The 20,373-nt window shown below is 31.1% G+C and overlaps 1 protein-coding gene across 1 annotated transcript; it reads left to right on the forward strand.

Annotated features, from left to right (window-relative positions):
* The first annotated feature begins 1,181 nt into the window (after positions 1–1,181).
* On the forward strand, positions 1,182–8,544 carry LOC132729016 (zinc finger protein 347-like). Its single transcript, XM_060714749.1, has 6 exons — positions 1,182–1,338; positions 2,197–2,342; positions 2,793–2,866; positions 3,426–3,509; positions 4,049–4,143; positions 4,869–8,544. The coding sequence occupies exons 1-6, from the start codon at positions 1,264–1,266 to the stop codon at positions 5,349–5,351; spliced, it is 957 nt and encodes a 318-aa protein (XP_060570732.1). The 5' UTR covers positions 1,182–1,263; the 3' UTR covers positions 5,352–8,544.
* The last annotated feature ends 11,829 nt before the right edge of the window (positions 8,545–20,373 follow it).

Genomic DNA, 20,373 nt, shown 5'->3' on the forward strand with positions numbered 1-20,373 from the left:
CAAAATTGACCCCGCCCCAGGAGGTCATAGATTTTCCCTATATGCATATAGTAAAAACTTAAAAAATCTTCTTTTAAAGAACCCAAAGAGCTAGAGCTAAGATATTTAGCATGAAACATCTTCTAATGAGTGTCTACCAAGTTTGTTCAAATAAAAGCCCTGGGGTCAAAACTGGCCCCGCCCTGGGGGTCATTGATTTTCCTTATATGTGTATGGCAAAAACTTAAAAATCTTCTTTGAAAAAACCCAAATAGCTAGAGTTTAGATATTAAGCATGAAACATCTTTAAGTAAATATCTACAAAGTTTGTTCAAATAAAAGCCCGGGGGTTAAAACTGGCCCTGCCCCAGGGGTGTCATTGTTTTTAACTATATGTGTATAGTAAAAACTTTAAAAATCTTCTTTTAAAAAACCCAATGAGCTAGAACTTAGATGTTTAGCATGAAACATCTTCTTATAGGTGTCTACCAAGTCTGTTCAAATAAACAAAAAAAAGCCCTTGGGTAAAAATTGGCCCGGGGGTGGGGGGGGCCTATATACAGGTGAGCGACCTCAGGGCCATCATGGCCCTCTTGTATTATAAAAATAGTATTGGAATGAAAGAAATGAAAACTGTATGCTAGAGTAAGGATGGTTTATTAATTTAGATAATTCATGAGATAAGAGAGATACATGTATGTAAAGATTCACAATCTTTGTGGCCCTTTTTCTTATGCATTCATTATTTTACACACTGTCAGTAATAATAATATGATGATATCAAAGGAACTCCACTGAGGTACAACAGTAAAAAATGATAGAATTTGAATTTTTTTACATAGATCAACAGGGACACTTTACAGCAGAAACATATGCAAAAGATGATTAAGAATTATATTCTAAAAATATTGAAATTGTATTTTGAGCCATTCTTGGTCTGATTTGAGTGAAAAGCATTTTTAAGTAATTTTTTACATTTTGAATAATTATCTTTGGAAAAGAAAGTGAGGGAATGATCTAAAATTTTGCACACATATAACTTATATAGATGTTCATCAAATGGAACATCAATCTCAAAAAAATATTTCCTGTTCTGTCATGTCAAAAAATCTCAGTGGAGTCTCTTTAAGTTAATTATATTGGCTTAAAACATTTGGTAATTGTTTTACTGTTCAGAACACTCCCCAATTTTCATGTATATTATTAAAAATGCAAAGGCATGACACTTTAAGAAATTAGATTGTGGACTGTAAATGTAAGTTTGTTTATTTAATAAAGGAACTAATGCATACAGATGTTCAGCCCATGTTGACTTGTGAAGAATGTGGAAAAACGCTCAAAGGTCAAAAAGGTCTCAAAGTAAGACTTTATTATCAATATTTTATATATACATTATTTCTTTTGTAGTGAGAAAATGATTTATTTTTGATACTTAGTAAGTTTGATCAATAGAAATAACAACTAATTGTACTTTAAGGGTGTATACACTTTACATAAAGTGTTTGTTTATTTCTAAAAATTGAAAGTATTGTTCTAAGATTACAGAAATGTGTCAGTTATATGATTAGATTAAAATGATTTAGATACCTATACTTGATTTTATTTAGCAGCAGGTTTTTGAATGGAAAAATAGTAAGATTTGGAAATAGTTTTTATCCAAACATCTTAATAGAAATATATTTTATTCAAGACATGTCAAATGAGGCTTTTAGACTGCAATTTTCATGTAATTTTTCTGTTTTTAATGCTTTCGAGGGATCACTCGGATATTACCAGATATTTATACATTAAAACAGCAGGTGTCAAGTGCTGTGTGGCAGCTGTAAAAAGTTGCCTAGTACTTCACTTCAGTGTTCTGGTTTTCTGGTCCTTCAGGATCATTTAATCTGGCACTTTGAAGTGTTGAAAATTGAGTACCACTCAAGCGGGAGCTAGGGAGGGTGAGGGATGTTGCACTTTATCATTATCCCTCATGTACTGAATCAAACCGTGTCTGCATTTTTCATTTAATTTTGCTGTTTTTAATGCTTCTGAGGGATCATTTTTACCAGATATTTGTCTGTGTTTACAAGGTACTTGTCCATTTAAGCAGAAGAGTTAGTACCAGGCCAGAGGTAGGCAGTTGATTAAGTGTTAAATGCATTCTTTCAATGACGATGTTTTTGAGATAACTTGTTATTGATTCATATTTATCACACAATGTGTTACATATTTCAGCATCATATCAGGTTACGACACAGGGGAGAGAATCTACATAACTTGATGATGTGTCATATATGTTCACAGACATACAGAACATCTAGTGATCTCACCTTTCATCTATATAAAGTACATGATCAGCCATTACCTGAAGGCTTCACCGTGTATGTATTCATTATGTATTAATTTATAAACTATTATTATCTTGTCAAAGGATTGTGTGTGTTGAGATTGGTTCTCTCGACATAAATTATTTTAACTGTTGCAGGTAAAACACTGCTGATAAACTTAGGTGGCATCCACTAGTTGGTTTGCCCCTCACCGCTGTTGGTTCGAATCCCGACAGAGACTTTGGATTCTTTCATGTGAGGAAGCTATCCAGCTAGCTTACGGAAGTCGGTGGTTCTACTCAGGTGCCCGCTCGTGCCTGAAATAATGCACAGAAGGGCACCTGAGGTCTTCCTCCACCAGTAAAGCTGGAACGTCGCCGAATGACCTATACTGTGTCGGTGTGGCGTAAAACCCAAACAAACAAACAAACAAAACTAGTTGGTTATTTGATAATCTTACACTTACTTGTTGTATTCACATGTTTGTTGTTCCTGTTCTTTCAGGTACCGCTGTCCAAGATGTGATTATTGTCACAACAACAAAAGATTCTTTGACAAGCACATGTTCCTTCATGAAGGTAAGATAAGTCTTCTTCACTTTAAATATATAGGCCTATATTTCGACTTGATTTCCTAACTTGTTCAAAAAATAGAACCTTAACATATCTTTCTAAATTAGCATATTAAATTATCATCTCTCATATTGTTCATGTCGCTAATGTGGCCATTTATGAACCTTATAAATACTTTAGAGCTGCATGCCTCCAGATAGGTCAACATTTTTCAAGTGAAAGTTGAGAAAAATGTACTAAGATTTTAAGAAAAGTAAAATATTTTCAAATTCAAGTAATAATTAACATATTGTGTGTGATTAATGACTGGTTTTGCAGTATTTATCATCATATGTGTTAGTAAATGATATGCCTTAGTAACGCAGCAAGCCTATTTTCGCATTTTGACCTCTTTTTGGTTGTTAACTTGGAGTGCGAATGCTATTTGCTATGTGTAAATTAATATTCTTTTTCACCTTACAATATTTTGCTTTTGAATAAATTTTCAATATTTGCATGAATCTAGAGGCATGCTGCTTTAATATGAGACATAAATGATAATTATTGTGAATTTGTATATTTCCAGATAAAAGGGAATGGCACTGTGACAGATGTTCTAAAGCTTTCAAGACCAAAAATAGTCTCAGTACTCATATGATTGTTCATACATGTATGTGATGACTGTATTTTTGTCTTTATTGTCTCTTATATATAAAATATATTGATTACTACTCTACAAATATTATTGGAACAAATGTTCTCTTGCTGCAATATGAAAGAATAATTATGTTTAGCCAAATAGCTACTTTGTCTTTCAAGTTTAGGTAAAGGTGAGAATTTATTTGTAGTAGACTAATTCAAGCGTAGTAACAGCATGTAGCACCATATTTGTTGTATGTTTATATATAAACAGATAAACTGTAAACAATGCTGTATCATGTTACTAAAAAGTAGGTCTTTGTCTAACTATCAGCTTGTGAAATGAATCTAATATTCCATAGCAAATATGCAGGAAACCAAATGGAAGTGTACAAAATATAGAAGTTTCTTTTTTGATAGAAAATGCTTTGAAATTAAGTATAAAACAGCAATAGAATATATAATTGAATGCTTAATTATAAGAAGAATATCATTTATGTGTTATTTTCATCAAGTATTGTGATTTAATGATGTAAACAATACAATTAGTTTAATTTAACAACTTTACAGCTGATCGTATTCCATGTCCATTTGATGATTGCACATATAAAGCACTGAAGAACTGTCACCTGAAAAATCATGTAGAAAATCAACATACCCAAAAGGTATCATTTACAGTATATATTTTGTTGTTTTCAGTATTTTGTACTCAATGAGTAGTTGTGGAGAAAACTTTTTTTATGAGGGGCATCCCTACCCAAGTGGTTAATGTTGTTGACTTTAAACCACTTGCCCCTTACTGCTGTAGGTTCAAATCCCAAAAAACTCTGGATTCTTTTATGTGATGAAGCTATCCAGCTGGCTGACAGAATGTTGATGGTTCTACATCAGTGCTCGTTTGTGCATGAAGTAATGCATGGAATGACACCTGAGGTCTTCCTCCACCAGTAAAGCTGGAAAATGGACATATGATCTATACTTGGTTGGTTTGACATGAAGAAAAAGAAAAAGTTTTTATAAAAAATGTATGCAGTGAATCTGTTGTATATGTATACAAAAACTTTGTCAGATTTTCCCTGATAATAGATCAACTGCTATTGATTAATTTGATATTTTATGAAAGTTAAATGTGTACTTAATAATAATTATAGTAAATACCATGTTTAATCAGTCAGATGTATATATATAGTAGTTTATCTAGATTAAAAAAATATACATGTATATTTATTTTAAGAAATTTGACCTAACACCTTTGTTCATATATTTATTCCTTTTAAATACTAAGTCATGATAAAGTTATATCCTGGAGCAAAAAATAAATGTATTTGTTTGATAAGGAGCTATATTTTCTGATGGGTTTCTCATATTGTATAGTTTTGTTGTATTGTAGGGAGAGAAACATGAGAAGTGTCATCTGTGTGAGTACAGTACATTCTTTAGAGGTAATCTTATAAAGCACCAGAGAAGTGTTCATAAACTTGAGGTTGTTACTAGACATAGTGTTGAAATGAAAGCTCGATATAAAAATCTCAAGAGCGGCCAGATTCTTGGTGTAAAAGATGATGCAATCAGTGACAAGAAATCTAAGAATATAGACCATTCTACTTCAAGTGTAGCTCAAGAATCAGGGTATCCCACGTCATCATCATCTTCTTCTTCATCTGATAAAAGTATGGTGGAGGATCAGTGCCACTTCCAGGACAAAACTGTTCCATTACCTGCCTCGCAGAATGTGTCAGAATCATTTGTTTATACACTCAATACTCCTATGATAACCCACCATTCTAACTATCCAGCAAATGCCAACATGTACCATTTACCACCCATTGATTTCTCAGTATACAACCAAAACTCTTCCATGGATCAGATGTGATACCTAGAATATAGAGACACATCAAGACTTGACCTTAAAGGGGATATGATACAAAATAAACTACACATTTTAGCTTGACTTTATAAAAAATAGTTGGGCTATCCTTCTTATCTTATGTATACATCAATTTTATAGTTACCTCCCTTGAGCAGATTGATAAATTAGTTCTGTTTCTTATAAAACTATGAAATATGCATAGAAACACCTTTATTCAAATTATTATGGGTATTAGCTAATGAACTTTATACACATGATATAAATTCTGAATACTTCTTTTAAACAACCATGGTTAGCTTTGAGTTGTTTTTTATATACATTATTATCTAACAGGTCTTTAGTGTTTTGGGTTCTTTAGTACATGAAATAATTATTTATAATATAGATTTTGCGGGCTTTAGATTACATGTATTATTTATAAATCTCAGGATGTATATTTATTTTTTAGGTGTAAACTTTTTTTTTAAATATAGCCACCAGAGTGCTCTTTAAATCAGATTCGATAACTCATTATCGCAGTTTGACAAAGTTATGCCCTATTTAAGCTTTTCTGTTTTGAAGGAATAGTCACACTAAAATGATTGCTGCAGCCTTGTCATCATTCTTGTCATCTTGTTGTTGCGTGAAAACTTTAATGTAGCCATTTTTAAAAAATTTCAAGATGAACCTTGGAATACTTGCTTATCATGTCAAGGTGAAGTTGTTAGACAAGGGACATGATTCTGAAAGCAATCTTTCTAGAGAAATATCAATTTTTAACTTAAAATTCTTAACAGACAAGTGTTAATACTACATGCAGTGCTATTCTTTAAATTTTTGTGTCATCATGATTTTATTTTACCAGTACTTTTACCTGTACACTTTCTCTTTCTGTCAGAGGCAATTTCTTTTTCATGCATTTAATGCCATACAATTTATTCCTCCTTCCCATCTATCCAAATCTCTTCAAAGGACATTGGGTACGAGTCCCAACAAGTGATAGTTTTAGTCAACTGTAATTGTTATTACAAAAAAAACTGTAATTGTTATTACAATTACCAGTCTGCATTTTCAGCTTTATCATTAACGAAAATATTTGTCAATTTCTTCATTGAAATTAAATGCACTATTTGTTGTCTTTAAAAAGTCAGTTTTGTATTGTTACTTGATTAGATTGTTGAAATGGAATTGGTATATAATATAAACGCTATAATACTATAAATAATTATGTTGATAGTAATTGGTATCGAACATAACAACAAACCATAAAAGAATAATTATATATGAATGTTGTTGGTTTGTGTGAGATACATGATCTTATATTACATATATATTTGTAGCAGATAATAAAATGTCCTAGAACAAAATATTAATCATCATGTAAAGGTCCATTCGTAATCCCTTACAACTTAATCAGCATCTTTTTATTCAACTTTTTCCAAATGATACAATTCTGGTGTTCTTATCAACATTTGAAATATTTATGTAAAATATGCCCATTGTAGACTAGTCAACTTTGAAATCAAATTACACTTTTGTTTGCTGCATTCATCATTGTATGAAATCAAGGAAAACTAGCTCAGCATTTTAATCTTCTATTCTCATTTTTAAATGCTAAGTAGTCAAGCTGTAGTACTTGTGTGTGAAGTAGGAAAGAAAATGATGCAAGAGTTGTTTCCCTTATGCCATATTTTTTTTATCTTTCTAGTATTTTATATAAACACAAATGCTAAAGATTGTAATAAATGTCATATTTGTTCTATCATTGTAGAGAAAATTTAAGGAAATTTGCATACATATGCTATAAATGATGATTGTATACAATCAACAAGGGTGAGACAGCACATCCATGATATTTTCTGTTTATTATATACATGTATGTATATCTTCTGTAAATGCATTAAGAAAGTCTTAAATAACCAGAAGAAATTATATCTTTTTATTCAATAAGTGACATACAAAGTGAAACTATAATAATGTGTTTTATACTATTAGATTGTAGGCAATGTTATGGGAGGGAAAGTAACATGTAGTTAATAGACAAGATAAAAGTGGTTAATTTCCTGGAAAATGTATCACTCAGAACCTGATATTAAGCTAAATTGAGCACAATTTGTTTCCGTACTTTTTTACTCATATTTCTTGTGGTTACTTCACATGTCTAAATATAGAACGCCAACAGTGATTTTGTTGCATAAAAACACACACTTTTGGTCCTTCTATGTTCAATAGTGATAGAATGCGGGTTGTGTTAAAATAAAGCACAAAATTATATGTTGTGAATGCATGTTCTATGATTAATATTCTCTTTCTTTTCTCACACTTATAGGCTTAAAAAACATGATTTCAAGTTTTGAAACCCAGAAAACAGTAATTTTTGCATGACTTAAAGCAATTTGTACTTAAAACATGATTTGATATTTACAATTTGCACTTAAAACATGAATTGATATTTATAATAGATAAAATGTGATTTGATATTCACAATAGATATAACAAAAGATGCGGAAGTAACTAATTTAATGATCCAAAAGCGCATACAAAAAGATGTGCACGTTGTATTTATGTATCTGTGTATGATAAGTGGTTTACATATCTGATAGAGTATTTGATGTAATCATAAATATTGTAGTTGGATATATTGTAATTGGTATATTCTTTGAATCAACGTTATCTTATAGGATTTTTCATGTCTACTGATAAGTTAGCCACAAACTTTAGGCCTTCATTTTTAAAAAATGATTTAAGTGTTTTTTATGCAAAAGGTATTTTATGCTGGAAAGCTACCTTTATGTTGTAGTACTTAATCTTTTGAAAACAACTTCACCGATTTATAAGAAATAACTCCTTCTAAAAAGGTGTATTATGTGTTAAGTTTGTGTCAATAAAAAATTAATTGTTTGAATTACAAGTTTTTTGTTCCAAGTAAAATAACTCGTGTATACAAAATGTGTGTACAAGGTTAGGTTAAAATGACATAAGTTTTACTATTCATTATTCTTTCAATGGAGAATATTTCATTCCCCTACCAACTGTAAGGTGGGACATATATGTTCTTCTCTAACATTAGCCAAAAATATTCAATATGAACAATGCACTTCACTTTATCCCCCTTAGGTAATTCATTTTAAACTCTGTAAGATAACTTTCATTAAAACATATTTATTTCCTAATTGAAGCATATCTTTGGGCAATCTTCCATGGTAGACATTGATGTTAACATTTGTAGTTCATCAAAATTTGTAGTTCATAGTACACTATGTATTTGCTAGACACTAGTTGTAAATGTCATTATTTTTAATAATTTGGAGTTAAGTGAAATTCCTCGGGTGATTAAAGACAAAGTTTACATGATTTTTGCATCTAAAAGGGACTCCATTGAGGTTTTTTGATATGATGGGACTGAAAATATTTTTTTCCGGATACATGTACCATTTGATGTAGATTTAGAACTCTAATCTTTGTGCAAAATTTCAGATCATTCGCGCACTTCGTTTTTCCAGAATAATTATTCAAGTTGTAAAAATATGACCCAAAATGTAAAGCGTTTAAACACTTTTCACTCAACTCGGGCTCAGAAAAGCATAAAAGTATGATTTTCAATTTATTTCAAAGTATATTTCTTAACTATCTTTGCATATATTTCTGTTTAAAGTGCCCCAGCTCATTTATGTAAGAAATTCAAATGTTATGTCGTTAGGCTTTTTAACCTAAGTGGAGTCCCTTTAAATGTAGATAGAATTAGATTTCTATACAAAGGAAACAGTATTCTAAAACATTATATTATAAAAGCATTTTTAATGATGTAATATGTATAATGTATATCATAGTTTTTGTTGTGTTACATTTAAATAGTTGTTTTCAGTCAAAGATTGTTAGAAATTTGATTTATATAATTACTTTAATTTGTTAGAAATTTGATTTATATAATTACTTTTATGAGTAGATATTTATTCTATGTTAGTGTTATGTTGTCAATGTAATACATTTTTATTGTTTAGTTGTCTATGTTGTTACTGCAGATTTATATATTTACAACTGTAAAAGTTCTGTTAATAAATTAGTGTTTATTTAATTGTCTCTTTTTGTTATTTTGTTTCTTTTAATGCATTATGAATCAAACAATTAAATTTACTGATGGATGGATCTATAAGTATGCTTAACATAAAGTTAATTGTTTTAACTCCATTTTTTTTATTGTCAGTTAAGAATTTGTGGTCAGTTTATTTTGAAGATTCATTGAAAACTTTATCACACTGTGTAAAGAAAAAAATGTCATTCCAACAACAACAACAACACTTACAGATTTAATGATAATTGTCACCTTATGAAACTCAATGTCGACATAATGGTATGTTAAGTTTCATTGTTAAGGCCTATTTCTTTACAGTTATACATCTCATAAACCACTAAGTCAAGAGGGATGGTTAATTGGTTGAAAGATCAGCCTTTCAACAAAAGGATCGCGAATTCGAGTGCTACGATAAGGTTATGACCATGTTTTCACATACCAATGTATTATCCAATATCAGTTTCTTTTGGAGGCAGACTAGAAACTTAAGTTTGTGTCTCATTAAGAGTGCTGTTTTTGGAATTTTTCGTTTATTTGATAGTCTTTATTCAGTATACCTCAGTTGTTACATATTTATAATGTAGAAAGAAACACCTCTGATGAAAATATCGAAAAGGCGCGACATACATGTCAAACAGAAAAATATGACTTACTCAGTTAATGTTTTGTAATTATGAACAATAGTCAATTTATGATTTTTTATTTATCCATAAATGACATTCTCTATTTATCAATCGACTTAAGTCTTAATTACACGATTGTATTTTCTAATTTTATTTTATGCGGTACGCTTCCATTTTGGGAAAATGAATAGAAGGCTGCGGTCCAATCAATTCCCAGCAATAGTTTTGCCTTCAAGCTTCATATCAAATCAAATGAAGTAAAATTTAAAGTCAATCTGATCCATTCTTGGTAACATAAACACATCATGTCCTCGGTAACATGTTTGAAAAGGTTTATTGTACCCATTTACATTTATGGAATAATAAACAGATTAGTTGACAGTTGTTTTAAGCGTGCATGGTCCAAATCACGAACATATTTCCGTAATACGTGTATACATTATCACAAAGTCAATTAGTTTGCCGAGAAACGCCTCACTATTATTATATATGTTTCCTTATAGACGTATTTTATGGGTCGCAGAACAATGTCTGGCATATTATTTCCATTATGTAAATCAGTTGACAAATTACAGTCTATAAAATGTCCTAATAAATTGAAGGTGTTGTATATTTATGACCACAAATGACAATTTTATACGATAAAAAAACCAATGGGAAAATTAATAAGTATGTACATAGATGACAATACCTTATAGAGCGTTTGATGAATCTCTGAAAACATCTAAATTATTATTAGCATGGGCTTGGCGTCTCTGCTTTGTATACTTAAAAGAATTAACGAAAGAACAAGTGTTACACTGTATTGCATAATTTGCATTAGATTGAACTTAATATATAAATGGTACTTAAGATAACCCAAGTAATATAGATTGAAGCAGAAAGGCTACATAACCCCACAGATTTTCAAAACTGGCTATAGAAATGTGTGACGAGCCGCAAATAGTGAATATTGAATGTTTGTCATGAATTTTGGCATTTTAATTATACAACTTTTCAAGGAAATGAAATTAAGACTGTACTAAAATATCGCAAGCAATTTGGTTAAGGACAAAATACAACTCTTATCTTTACAATTTGCCTCTGTCATGGAGAAATTCGCTTATAAGCTATGTAGCCGAAACAATCACTGCAACGTCCTGCTGTTTTGCAGTGAAAGGTCCCACAAATTTTATAAAAGGTTAGAAAAGTTGATATTGTAACGTTAACGTACATTAAGATGACAGATTCCAATATTGCGTTGCTTTATTTATTTGCAAGATTCCATCAAAATCAATAAAGAAAGTAACACAAGATGACTTTAAGGGTAAATTTATCACGGAGCAGTTATTTTAAGATAATCGTTGCGTCTGCAAACGTCATTTTAACTACCAAAGGGACAGTTTCTTATGCTAAAAAATAACAACTGTAGAATTCGTAGACAATTGCAAACTAATTGGTCTGTTCTTGAAATAACATTTGTAATGAATTATTAGAACATGTCCACAATCTTGACCACGGTTAAAGACAACGGTTTTTATACGCCCGTTTCGGGTCGAATTTTAGTGTCCCTTCTGGTGGGCGGGTGGGCGACTGTATGGGCGGCGTCCAATTTTTGTCCGGAGCATATCTCCTACACGCATTAAGTGTTTACCACTATGAGAAGCTGTGTCGCGCCATTTTGAAAAACGCTTGTCCGGAGCAAAACTTCTACATGCATAGAGGGATTTCAATATAACTTGAAACAAATGTTCACCATTGTAAGGCGGAGTGTCGCATGCTAAAGTTAGGTCCCTGCAGCCAAGGTCAAGGTCACACATAGGGGTCAAAGTTCAGATAAAAATATAAAAATGTGTATTCGGACCATTTAGTCATCATTTATTGAGGGATTGAAACTCAAATGGTTTTTATCATGACTATTATTGTGAAGCTAAGTATCTCGCACATAATCCAGGTCCCTGCTACCAAAGTCAGTCACATAGAGAGGTAAGTTTGTGTACGGGGACCATTTAGTCATCATTTTTTGATGGATTGTAACACAAGTAATAACTATCATAACTACAAGTGTGACATATGTAATTTAGGTCAATATTTGTAAGGTCAAGGCAACTAGAAATGAAAGAATATCCATATATTGTCCGGATATTGGCTAGAGCATATCTCCTATATGCATATCTATAATGCCCACATCTCTGACAAAAGCTTTGTGAGGCAATGTTGCCCAAGTCCCTCATATTGTGTTAATGTCATTAGTGTGCATTTATCATATTATTTAATTAGTCGAGTATGTTGCCATTTACTTGCAAGACTTTCAAAAGTCGACTGAGCGTCTGATATTTTATACGGCTCAACTTATTTCCACAATCCAATGAGAGACCATATATGGCTTCGTATTCTAATCATGTCTCTATTGAATATTAAAGCCTCCGGACACACAGTAAGCTACCTTAACAAACAATTACCTTTATTTGAAGGTCTAGACAGACAAAGAGGGATTCAGTAATCAAATAAAAATATCGTCGGTATAAAAGTAGGTGCTGCAGACTGCCTACTAATTGCATGTAAATATCGAGACTCTTTATACAGACTTGAATTACTATTACATATGGAGACATAATTGTTTGAAGAAATGAACAAGATTTGTCAAGTATTTGTCTATTGTTTTAATCCGTAACTGAAAACGTGACATTATTTTTGCATGCTATGTCTATTTAATCATTCATTCGAAGCATAGCTTTAGACAATTTATAAAGGAAATATTTATCATCAATTATTAAAGAAAAGTTAATGCAAGAGTAGAAGAGCTGTTCACTTTTAAAACAGATTACAAGATTCGTGTAGACCAAGTAATCCTTATTAAATTGTAAGATATTTTTATCATGCTGTATAAGTATCTATTTTTTTTATCAAATAACATTGTTGAGATACTAAATTTGTTTTAAATGATTGTAAATGTCCGTTTACTCTGTTGGTATAGCATACGGATAGAGGTTTGTTGAAATGACACTGCCGTCGAGTTTCTAATGCAATATCCAGCTATGTTCTAGAATAAATATCAAAATATTTTTGTTAAATTCTTTCGAAGTGATTTATTACTAATAAGCAATATTTTGAGATGTGATCGAAAACCAAACAAACCAACCAACCAACCAACCCCAACCTCCAAAAAACTCAAACACAATAAACCCAAAAGAAACAGAGTTTAACTTTGCGCACGCATTCCAATGTTACAATGTTTGTGTCGTCCATCGGAAGAAACTTTTTAATACAAAAATCGTGATACAGTGTGATAAAAATCGCAACAAAATTATATGAAAATTGCAGACTCAGTTTGTACATGAGTGGTAATGAAAAAATGCAACATACCTTTAGACCCCTAACACCGGCTTGAGCGGTACTCAATTTTTAACACTTTAAAATGTTGGAATTAATAACCCGAACGACAAAAAAATAAACCAAAACGGAAGTACAGTACGAAGTTATGAAAATATCGAGCCGCCTAGCGGCTCGGGTTATATTTTCACACAAATGTTTATATACGACCATATAACCTGTCAAAAATCGTTTCATCTTCTAATATATTAACATTTTTTTCATTTGTGTCATTATTATTGTGCTAAAGTATACACTCAAAAGTTTTCCTGTAAATTATTGAACGTACAAAGCGATAGACAGGATAATGGATTCCACACTGTTTACAGTATTTGTATTATCATATGAAACAAGTCATGAAATTCAATTTTCTGACCTGATTTCTATGTGCCTAGCTAGAAAGTGTATGTGATTTTACGTAAGTAACAAGAATTGATTCCACTTCACTGCTTTACAATTGTACGAGTAACAGTATTTAGGTTAACAAGTACATGTGTCACGAATAAGCTTTTAATGTAAAATTTTATAGTCCTTCTTGTATGTCATCAGACACGACACATACAAACTTTTACATATAACAATTGTTTGGTTATATAACAATATTCTTTTTTAAAATAAAAACTACTGTTTTTTCTTATAGATACAGAAGTGTACATGTTTTTAAAATACTAAAAAAGAAGTTTCAGAATTCAATTTGCTCATTCATGCTGCTTGTTAAATACATTATTTTCATCATTTTCTTAAACAACAACTTTCAATTTACGCATTTTCTCTTTCTTATTCACACCATGAAAAAGATAACAAAACAAAGTTCGCTTAACGTAGCTGTAGAGAGACGTGAGTACATTCTTCAGAATTCAAATCTTTTATATTATTACTGCATTCTTATAAAGCAGTTTATTAATGGTTTGCTTGCTAGGTTACCAATAATCAAATTCATGTTGTTGTCGCCATATCTGAGGCTTTGACAATAACCACATTCCGATAAGTGACCACAGAAACGAAAATCCTCTAAACTAGTGTCTAAGCCTCCCGACAAACAATAGGCTACCTTATCAAACAATTACCTTTATATGAAGGTCTAGACAGTTGAAGAGTTGATTCAATAAATAAGTAAGAATCTCTTCACAGCATAAGTAGGCGTTGGACCCGACAAATGGTAATGTTCTCCGTGTCAAATCCTCTTTAACAAACTACCGAGGAAAAAAGTAAAGTAATTATAAAAGGTTACGCAATGAAACTTGTTATCTTTCCTTATGTATATACATTTATCATTGCAAATTCAATTATTGGTACATTTTTGTAATTATTACAATTCATTTGAAGCGTCTCATTATATATATGTCAAAAGCATTTTACAAAAAACATGTGTTAAAGAAGACGTTTTCTGTATAATACAAAATGCCTTAAATAACTTGATCATACAGTTTATGATGCTAAATATTCAGGAGAAATCTCAGTTGTTGTAGTGGGCATTATAAAACAGTATTCATTATTGAATTCTGAAATAACTACTGAAGAAATATTATATACTGTTTAAAACTTTAATGTTACAAAGGCAACAGGTGGAATATTACTGCAAGAACATCAATTTCTGTGGGGTACTAATTTGTGTGGTCTTCGATGATAGGTCAATTCATGAAATTAAGATCAAACGAAATGTTATTTCGTCTGTTATACGAATATTTTTAAACATAGCCCTTACTTTTTTTGTAAACACAGACAATCCACGAATTTAAGAACCAACAAAAAATGAAATCTTTGGCTAAACCACGAATTTCATGCCATTGAAAATAAGCGAATCCACAGCAACTCCTGAACATTTAAGATACGGAATAAACGCACTGCTTCATTTTTGTTGAAACGTTTTAATAGTTTATCAAATAAGCGAATTTCATTAAAAATGGCCTATGTCTGTTTTTAATCTTGTATACAAAATGGGATTGAAAAACTCCTAACAACTACAGAGGTATTGCCTTAATAGATTATAAGCAAACATTATCTTTTCATTATTTCTAAACGTGTCACATTTTATGTTAATGCATTTGAATCACAACTGATTTTATCTTCATTTTATCAGCAATTATAAATAAGTATTCGAATCATAAAAAGAAACCTATATATGTTGCTTTTATTGACTTCCAGAAAGCTTTTGATTCCGTTAACCATGATATTGTTTTTATTCTTTGCAAGGGTAATCTATGTTTATCAATTATTGCAGTGTTTCATTCTGTTAAGGCTTGTCTTAGGACACAGGATGGTCTCACTGATATTTTAGATGCCCGTTAGGCTTAAGGCAAGGGTGTTCTAAAAGCCTGTCCTGTTCGGTTTATTTATAGATGAGCATATATATTTTTGTCGAGCGCGTTTGAGGTGAGCTCGACTTAGTCGCCACTTTTAGCGTATTGTTCGGTGTATATGCGTCCGAGCGTGCGTTCGTCCGTCCGCCTGGATTTGTCCTGTCTAAATCTTGGTCTTTCCTAGAAGGATTACAAAATCATTTGGTACAAATGTTCACCATGTTGGGATGGTGTGTCGCAGGCAAAACCCAAGGTCCGCCGCTCAAAGACCAAGGTCACACTTGGATGTTAACGCAAAACCCGTCTCGGATCGCAACCTCCACATGCATTGAGTGATTTTAATAAAACTTGGGACAAATGTTCTCCATAGCATGGCAGAGTGTTGCGCGAAAAGTTCAGGTGTCTGTGGTAAAATTCAAGGTCTCACTTAGGGTCAGCGAAAAACACGTATCCGGAGCGTAACTTGCACATATATGAAGGGATTTTTATGTTATGTTCTCCATAGTGAGACGAAGTGTCGCGCGAAAAATTCCGGTGTCTGTGGTAAAGGTCAAGGTCACACATAAGGGTCTAAAGTCAAATAAGGAAATAATACATTCATTTTGAGAGGATAACTTCTATCATTCTGTCCGTGGGAATGTCTTTTTTAGTTATAATAATGTTAGAGGATACAATCATTCCCTGATATAAGTGAAATATTTATGTTGCCTTTTACAGACGTTTTCTGCAAAAACAGTTGAATTTGCTTTATGGATTCTGTACCGTTTTAAAAATGTCTGTGAATATTGAAAAACTGAAAGTAATTGTTTCAAACGAGGACATAGAATAGCTGCCAGAGAATGTTGGGTTTGTAATAACACAAAAATTGATATAGTTAATGAGTTTTCATATGTTTGTATATATTTTACTTATCGCTTATGTCTATACAAAATGGGAGAGAAAAAAGCGAAAAATGTATTTACTCATATTGTCAGCTCTTTGAATAATTTAGGATGTTTACCATATCAAACATTTTTCAAAATATTTGATGTAAAAGTCAGTCCTATATTATTGTATTATTATCATATTATTGTATGGCTGCGAAATATGGAGAACATGTAACATTCATATACTGAAGATATGCATAAGTATGCTTGTAAACGTTTTCTTTATGTAAAGAGAGCAGCTTGCAATGATTCAGTTCTAGGGGATTTGGGGCATTACCATACGTTTATTGTAGTTTAAAAACGTATTGTCAAATATTCGATGCGTATTATTAATATGCATCCTTCTAGATATGTTAAAATTTGTTATCATAATTATGTTGAGATATTTTATTTTGATAATATTGGACATAAAAATTGGTAAAATGAAAGTTGAACTAACATGTACTAAAGTGGGTTTGGATATATTTGGGAATTGCAATGTGTGGATCAGACAATTTTATTTCTATCAGTATATGTCAATAGATTATAATTCCAATATATTCAAAATTGGATGTCAAAATGTTCATTACAAGTGAAATTGATTGATTGTAGGATTATTTACCTGCAAAATATGTTTATTGTCTGAGTATTAAAGCAATTAGAAGTGTCTTAGCAAATACTCGATGATAATCACATTGTTTATCGAAAGAAACTTAGGTGTTTTTATTAATAGGTATATAGGATATTCAATTATTTTTACAGATTCAAAATGTTTACCATAATGATTCAAAAAAAGGAGATATTTGGCAGGTGGACTATGCTTACAAAATTCTACATAAATATCTGATTCTCATATTTTATTTAATACCAATTATGGTTTTAATGTACATGTTCAAAGAAAAGTTATACTAAAGCCCCAACTTGAAACAGTATTGCCCATTTGTTGCATTTTTGATTTTTGAGTAAGTGCAAAATTTTGGTTTTAAAACCCGTTGCGTGTTATGTATCAATGAAAATGAATAAGCCATAAATGTACATAATTATGTTTTGACTAGAAAAATGGAGTTTATGTTACGGGTCACAAGAAAATAAAACGCAATATGACAAAATCAAGAATGAACCTGTAACTAATGTTTTCACAGATCGTCATTTACGTTATTAAACTATCTATTATTAGGGGATAAGTTCCTCAAACATGCTTAAACAAACTGTTTCTAAAATTATATCATGTATTTGCTTGTTAATATTTTGGCAAATAATAATATTGATTTTGCTTGCAAAACGGAAATAAGTTTTATTGCCAGTGGATCTAAATGCAAATAAGATATTCAAACATGGGTGTTTTTATTTCCGACCAACAGATAGACATTAATATGTTTTCTTATTAAAATTTCGGGTGTGTAGTTGAACATATTTCAAGAACATGTTATGTGTATATGATCAGTGAACAACAGATAGTCTAACAAAAGACAACACCAATTCCGTAAGCAATGGTACACAGGTCTAGACATTTGTCATAACATTTGTCAAAAATTCCTTGTATTTGAACTAATCCTCTGTCATTCCTGTAGATATGCCTCCGTATCGAGAACATATAAACATCAAACAACCTAATTTCTGTGTCACTTTCTTTCACAAGCAATCCACTTACTTTAGACACATTCGATATTATCATGAAAAGCGATTTATTTGTGAAGGTTCGTAAGCCATTATCTCAAGATACGATCAGAAAAACAATAAGGACGGAATTAGCAAAGAAATTACGAAGGGAAGAAACACAATATTGTCATTGACATATGTGATGACAATGTGCCGCTTGAGTGCATTTTCGGTATGAGAAATTTGTCCTTATCGATGCTTTTACTAAGCTTTAGATATCTATTTCAAATGTGTGATATCCCATTCCTAGCATCATCTCCATCGCTTTACTATTACATTAAAGATATACTATGTTCTAATATGATTTTTGAAAAAACACCAACCAAAATAACATATACATCATTTTCTTCTAAATATTCCTATTAACATCATATCTAAGTAACAAAATGGAATTTTCTATCAAACAATTATTCTACAATTTTTATATGCCTAATTATAAAATGTAGAAACGAGTTGTTTTACCACACAAAGCAGAACGGTAATAGAAAACATGTTAAAAGTTTTGTCACAAATAATGATTTACAATATAAAAACCAAATTATGTAAATTGTACATCATGGTTATGAAATTACTAAACAGTTTAAACAATTAATATCAATAAATGACAACTAATGTAGAACATGTTTTCATAAATCGTTGCAATTATACAAAAAGTAGCATAACGAGACTAATATTGACGTGATTGATTTATTTTGTTTTCCACAAAACGATATTGTTCTTTATCTTTGAAAAAACTAGTGATAAAGCCAATAAAAGAAATGTTTATTCGGCGCTATTAAGTGGTCAATTATTGTCACTGTATTTTTAGAACAATATGCATCATGCTCACCGAACTTTGACTATCCATTAGTAAAATTACAGACACAAATATTTGTTTCAATATGTAACATAAAGTGATTCAGTTTGTGACAGTTTTTGATATCACTCATACATTGCTTATAAAATACATACTATATGATATCTTTGTGTAAGTCAATGTACGATGTTGTCAGACATCATGTGACCTTAATTGAAAAAAATTCTTTTTTGGTCTTAAGACAAAGAAATGTTGTCAATTGGAAAAAGTTAGTAAAAACTTTATATACTTTATTGATGGACAATAAAACAATATTAAAATATCTAAATACAGTAAATAATTGTGTGTGAATTTTGGACGAAAATCGATAAATACTAAACTTCAAGTCTTCAACTCGTTTTAGCTATAACCTTCGCGTATTTGATATCGGCTTTGTTGATCGCAAGTACATGGCATTGATATTACATGTAAATTAAAGTCTTTTTGGCCCATTCATCGATTAAAATTGTGGTTTCCTAGCGGACTATTTTCCCTTTAATTAAATGAGGACTATTCATGTAAAATAATGTTGAGATTAAATTTGAACTTCATGGTCTTTAGCGAACCTGTGATGGTTTTCCAAAGAACTGTTATTTGAAATTCTAGTGGATACAGACAGGTTTGTCCTAAAATAAAAGTGCTGAAAGTTCTGTTTGAAGAATTGTCATTTTTAGATACCGTTCGACTGAAGATAATATTTGATGCATCTGATATCCAATAGCTTATAATTCTGCTCATTTGAGCTAATAAACAAAACTTACAAATGTCAAACAAATATCATGATTTAAACATGTTAAGCCAAGTTAAGCAAATGTAATATCCTTTATATTCAATTGCAGCTTAAAAATTTACGTAACAATCAGATAAAATAGGTGGTTAAATGAAGCGAATAATAGATAACGACAGTACAGTTTTTAGTAGCTGAGAATGTGAACTACAGGAAATCTGCAATTCAAATATTAAGCAATCCTAAGATGTGCGGAAACCTAAAATTTGAATACAGACCATGTTTCTAGTTGTGATTTGTTCTTGTTATTATGACTGCATCATATTGTATCCGATGTTTAATGTTCCTAACATTAGAACATGGATTTTGATAAATAATTGACATTGCTAATATTTGGAATGGGAGAATGACTGTCCACTGAAGCTTAAAGGACCTAAACACTTTTATGCATCCGGTCAGAATATGTCATTGTCGACGTAATAATAACATACTACCTTCAAAGAAGTTAATGTAATAATTGGACTAATACTAGCTAAAAGATATGAACCCAGCGACCAATTATAACCTTTTAAAG

The sequence above is a fragment of the Ruditapes philippinarum genome, unplaced genomic scaffold, assembly GCF_026571515.1.
Source record: "Ruditapes philippinarum isolate M1 unplaced genomic scaffold, ASM2657151v2 ctg88_1_1_1_1, whole genome shotgun sequence".
Classification (NCBI taxonomy): domain Eukaryota; kingdom Metazoa; phylum Mollusca; class Bivalvia; order Venerida; family Veneridae; genus Ruditapes; species Ruditapes philippinarum.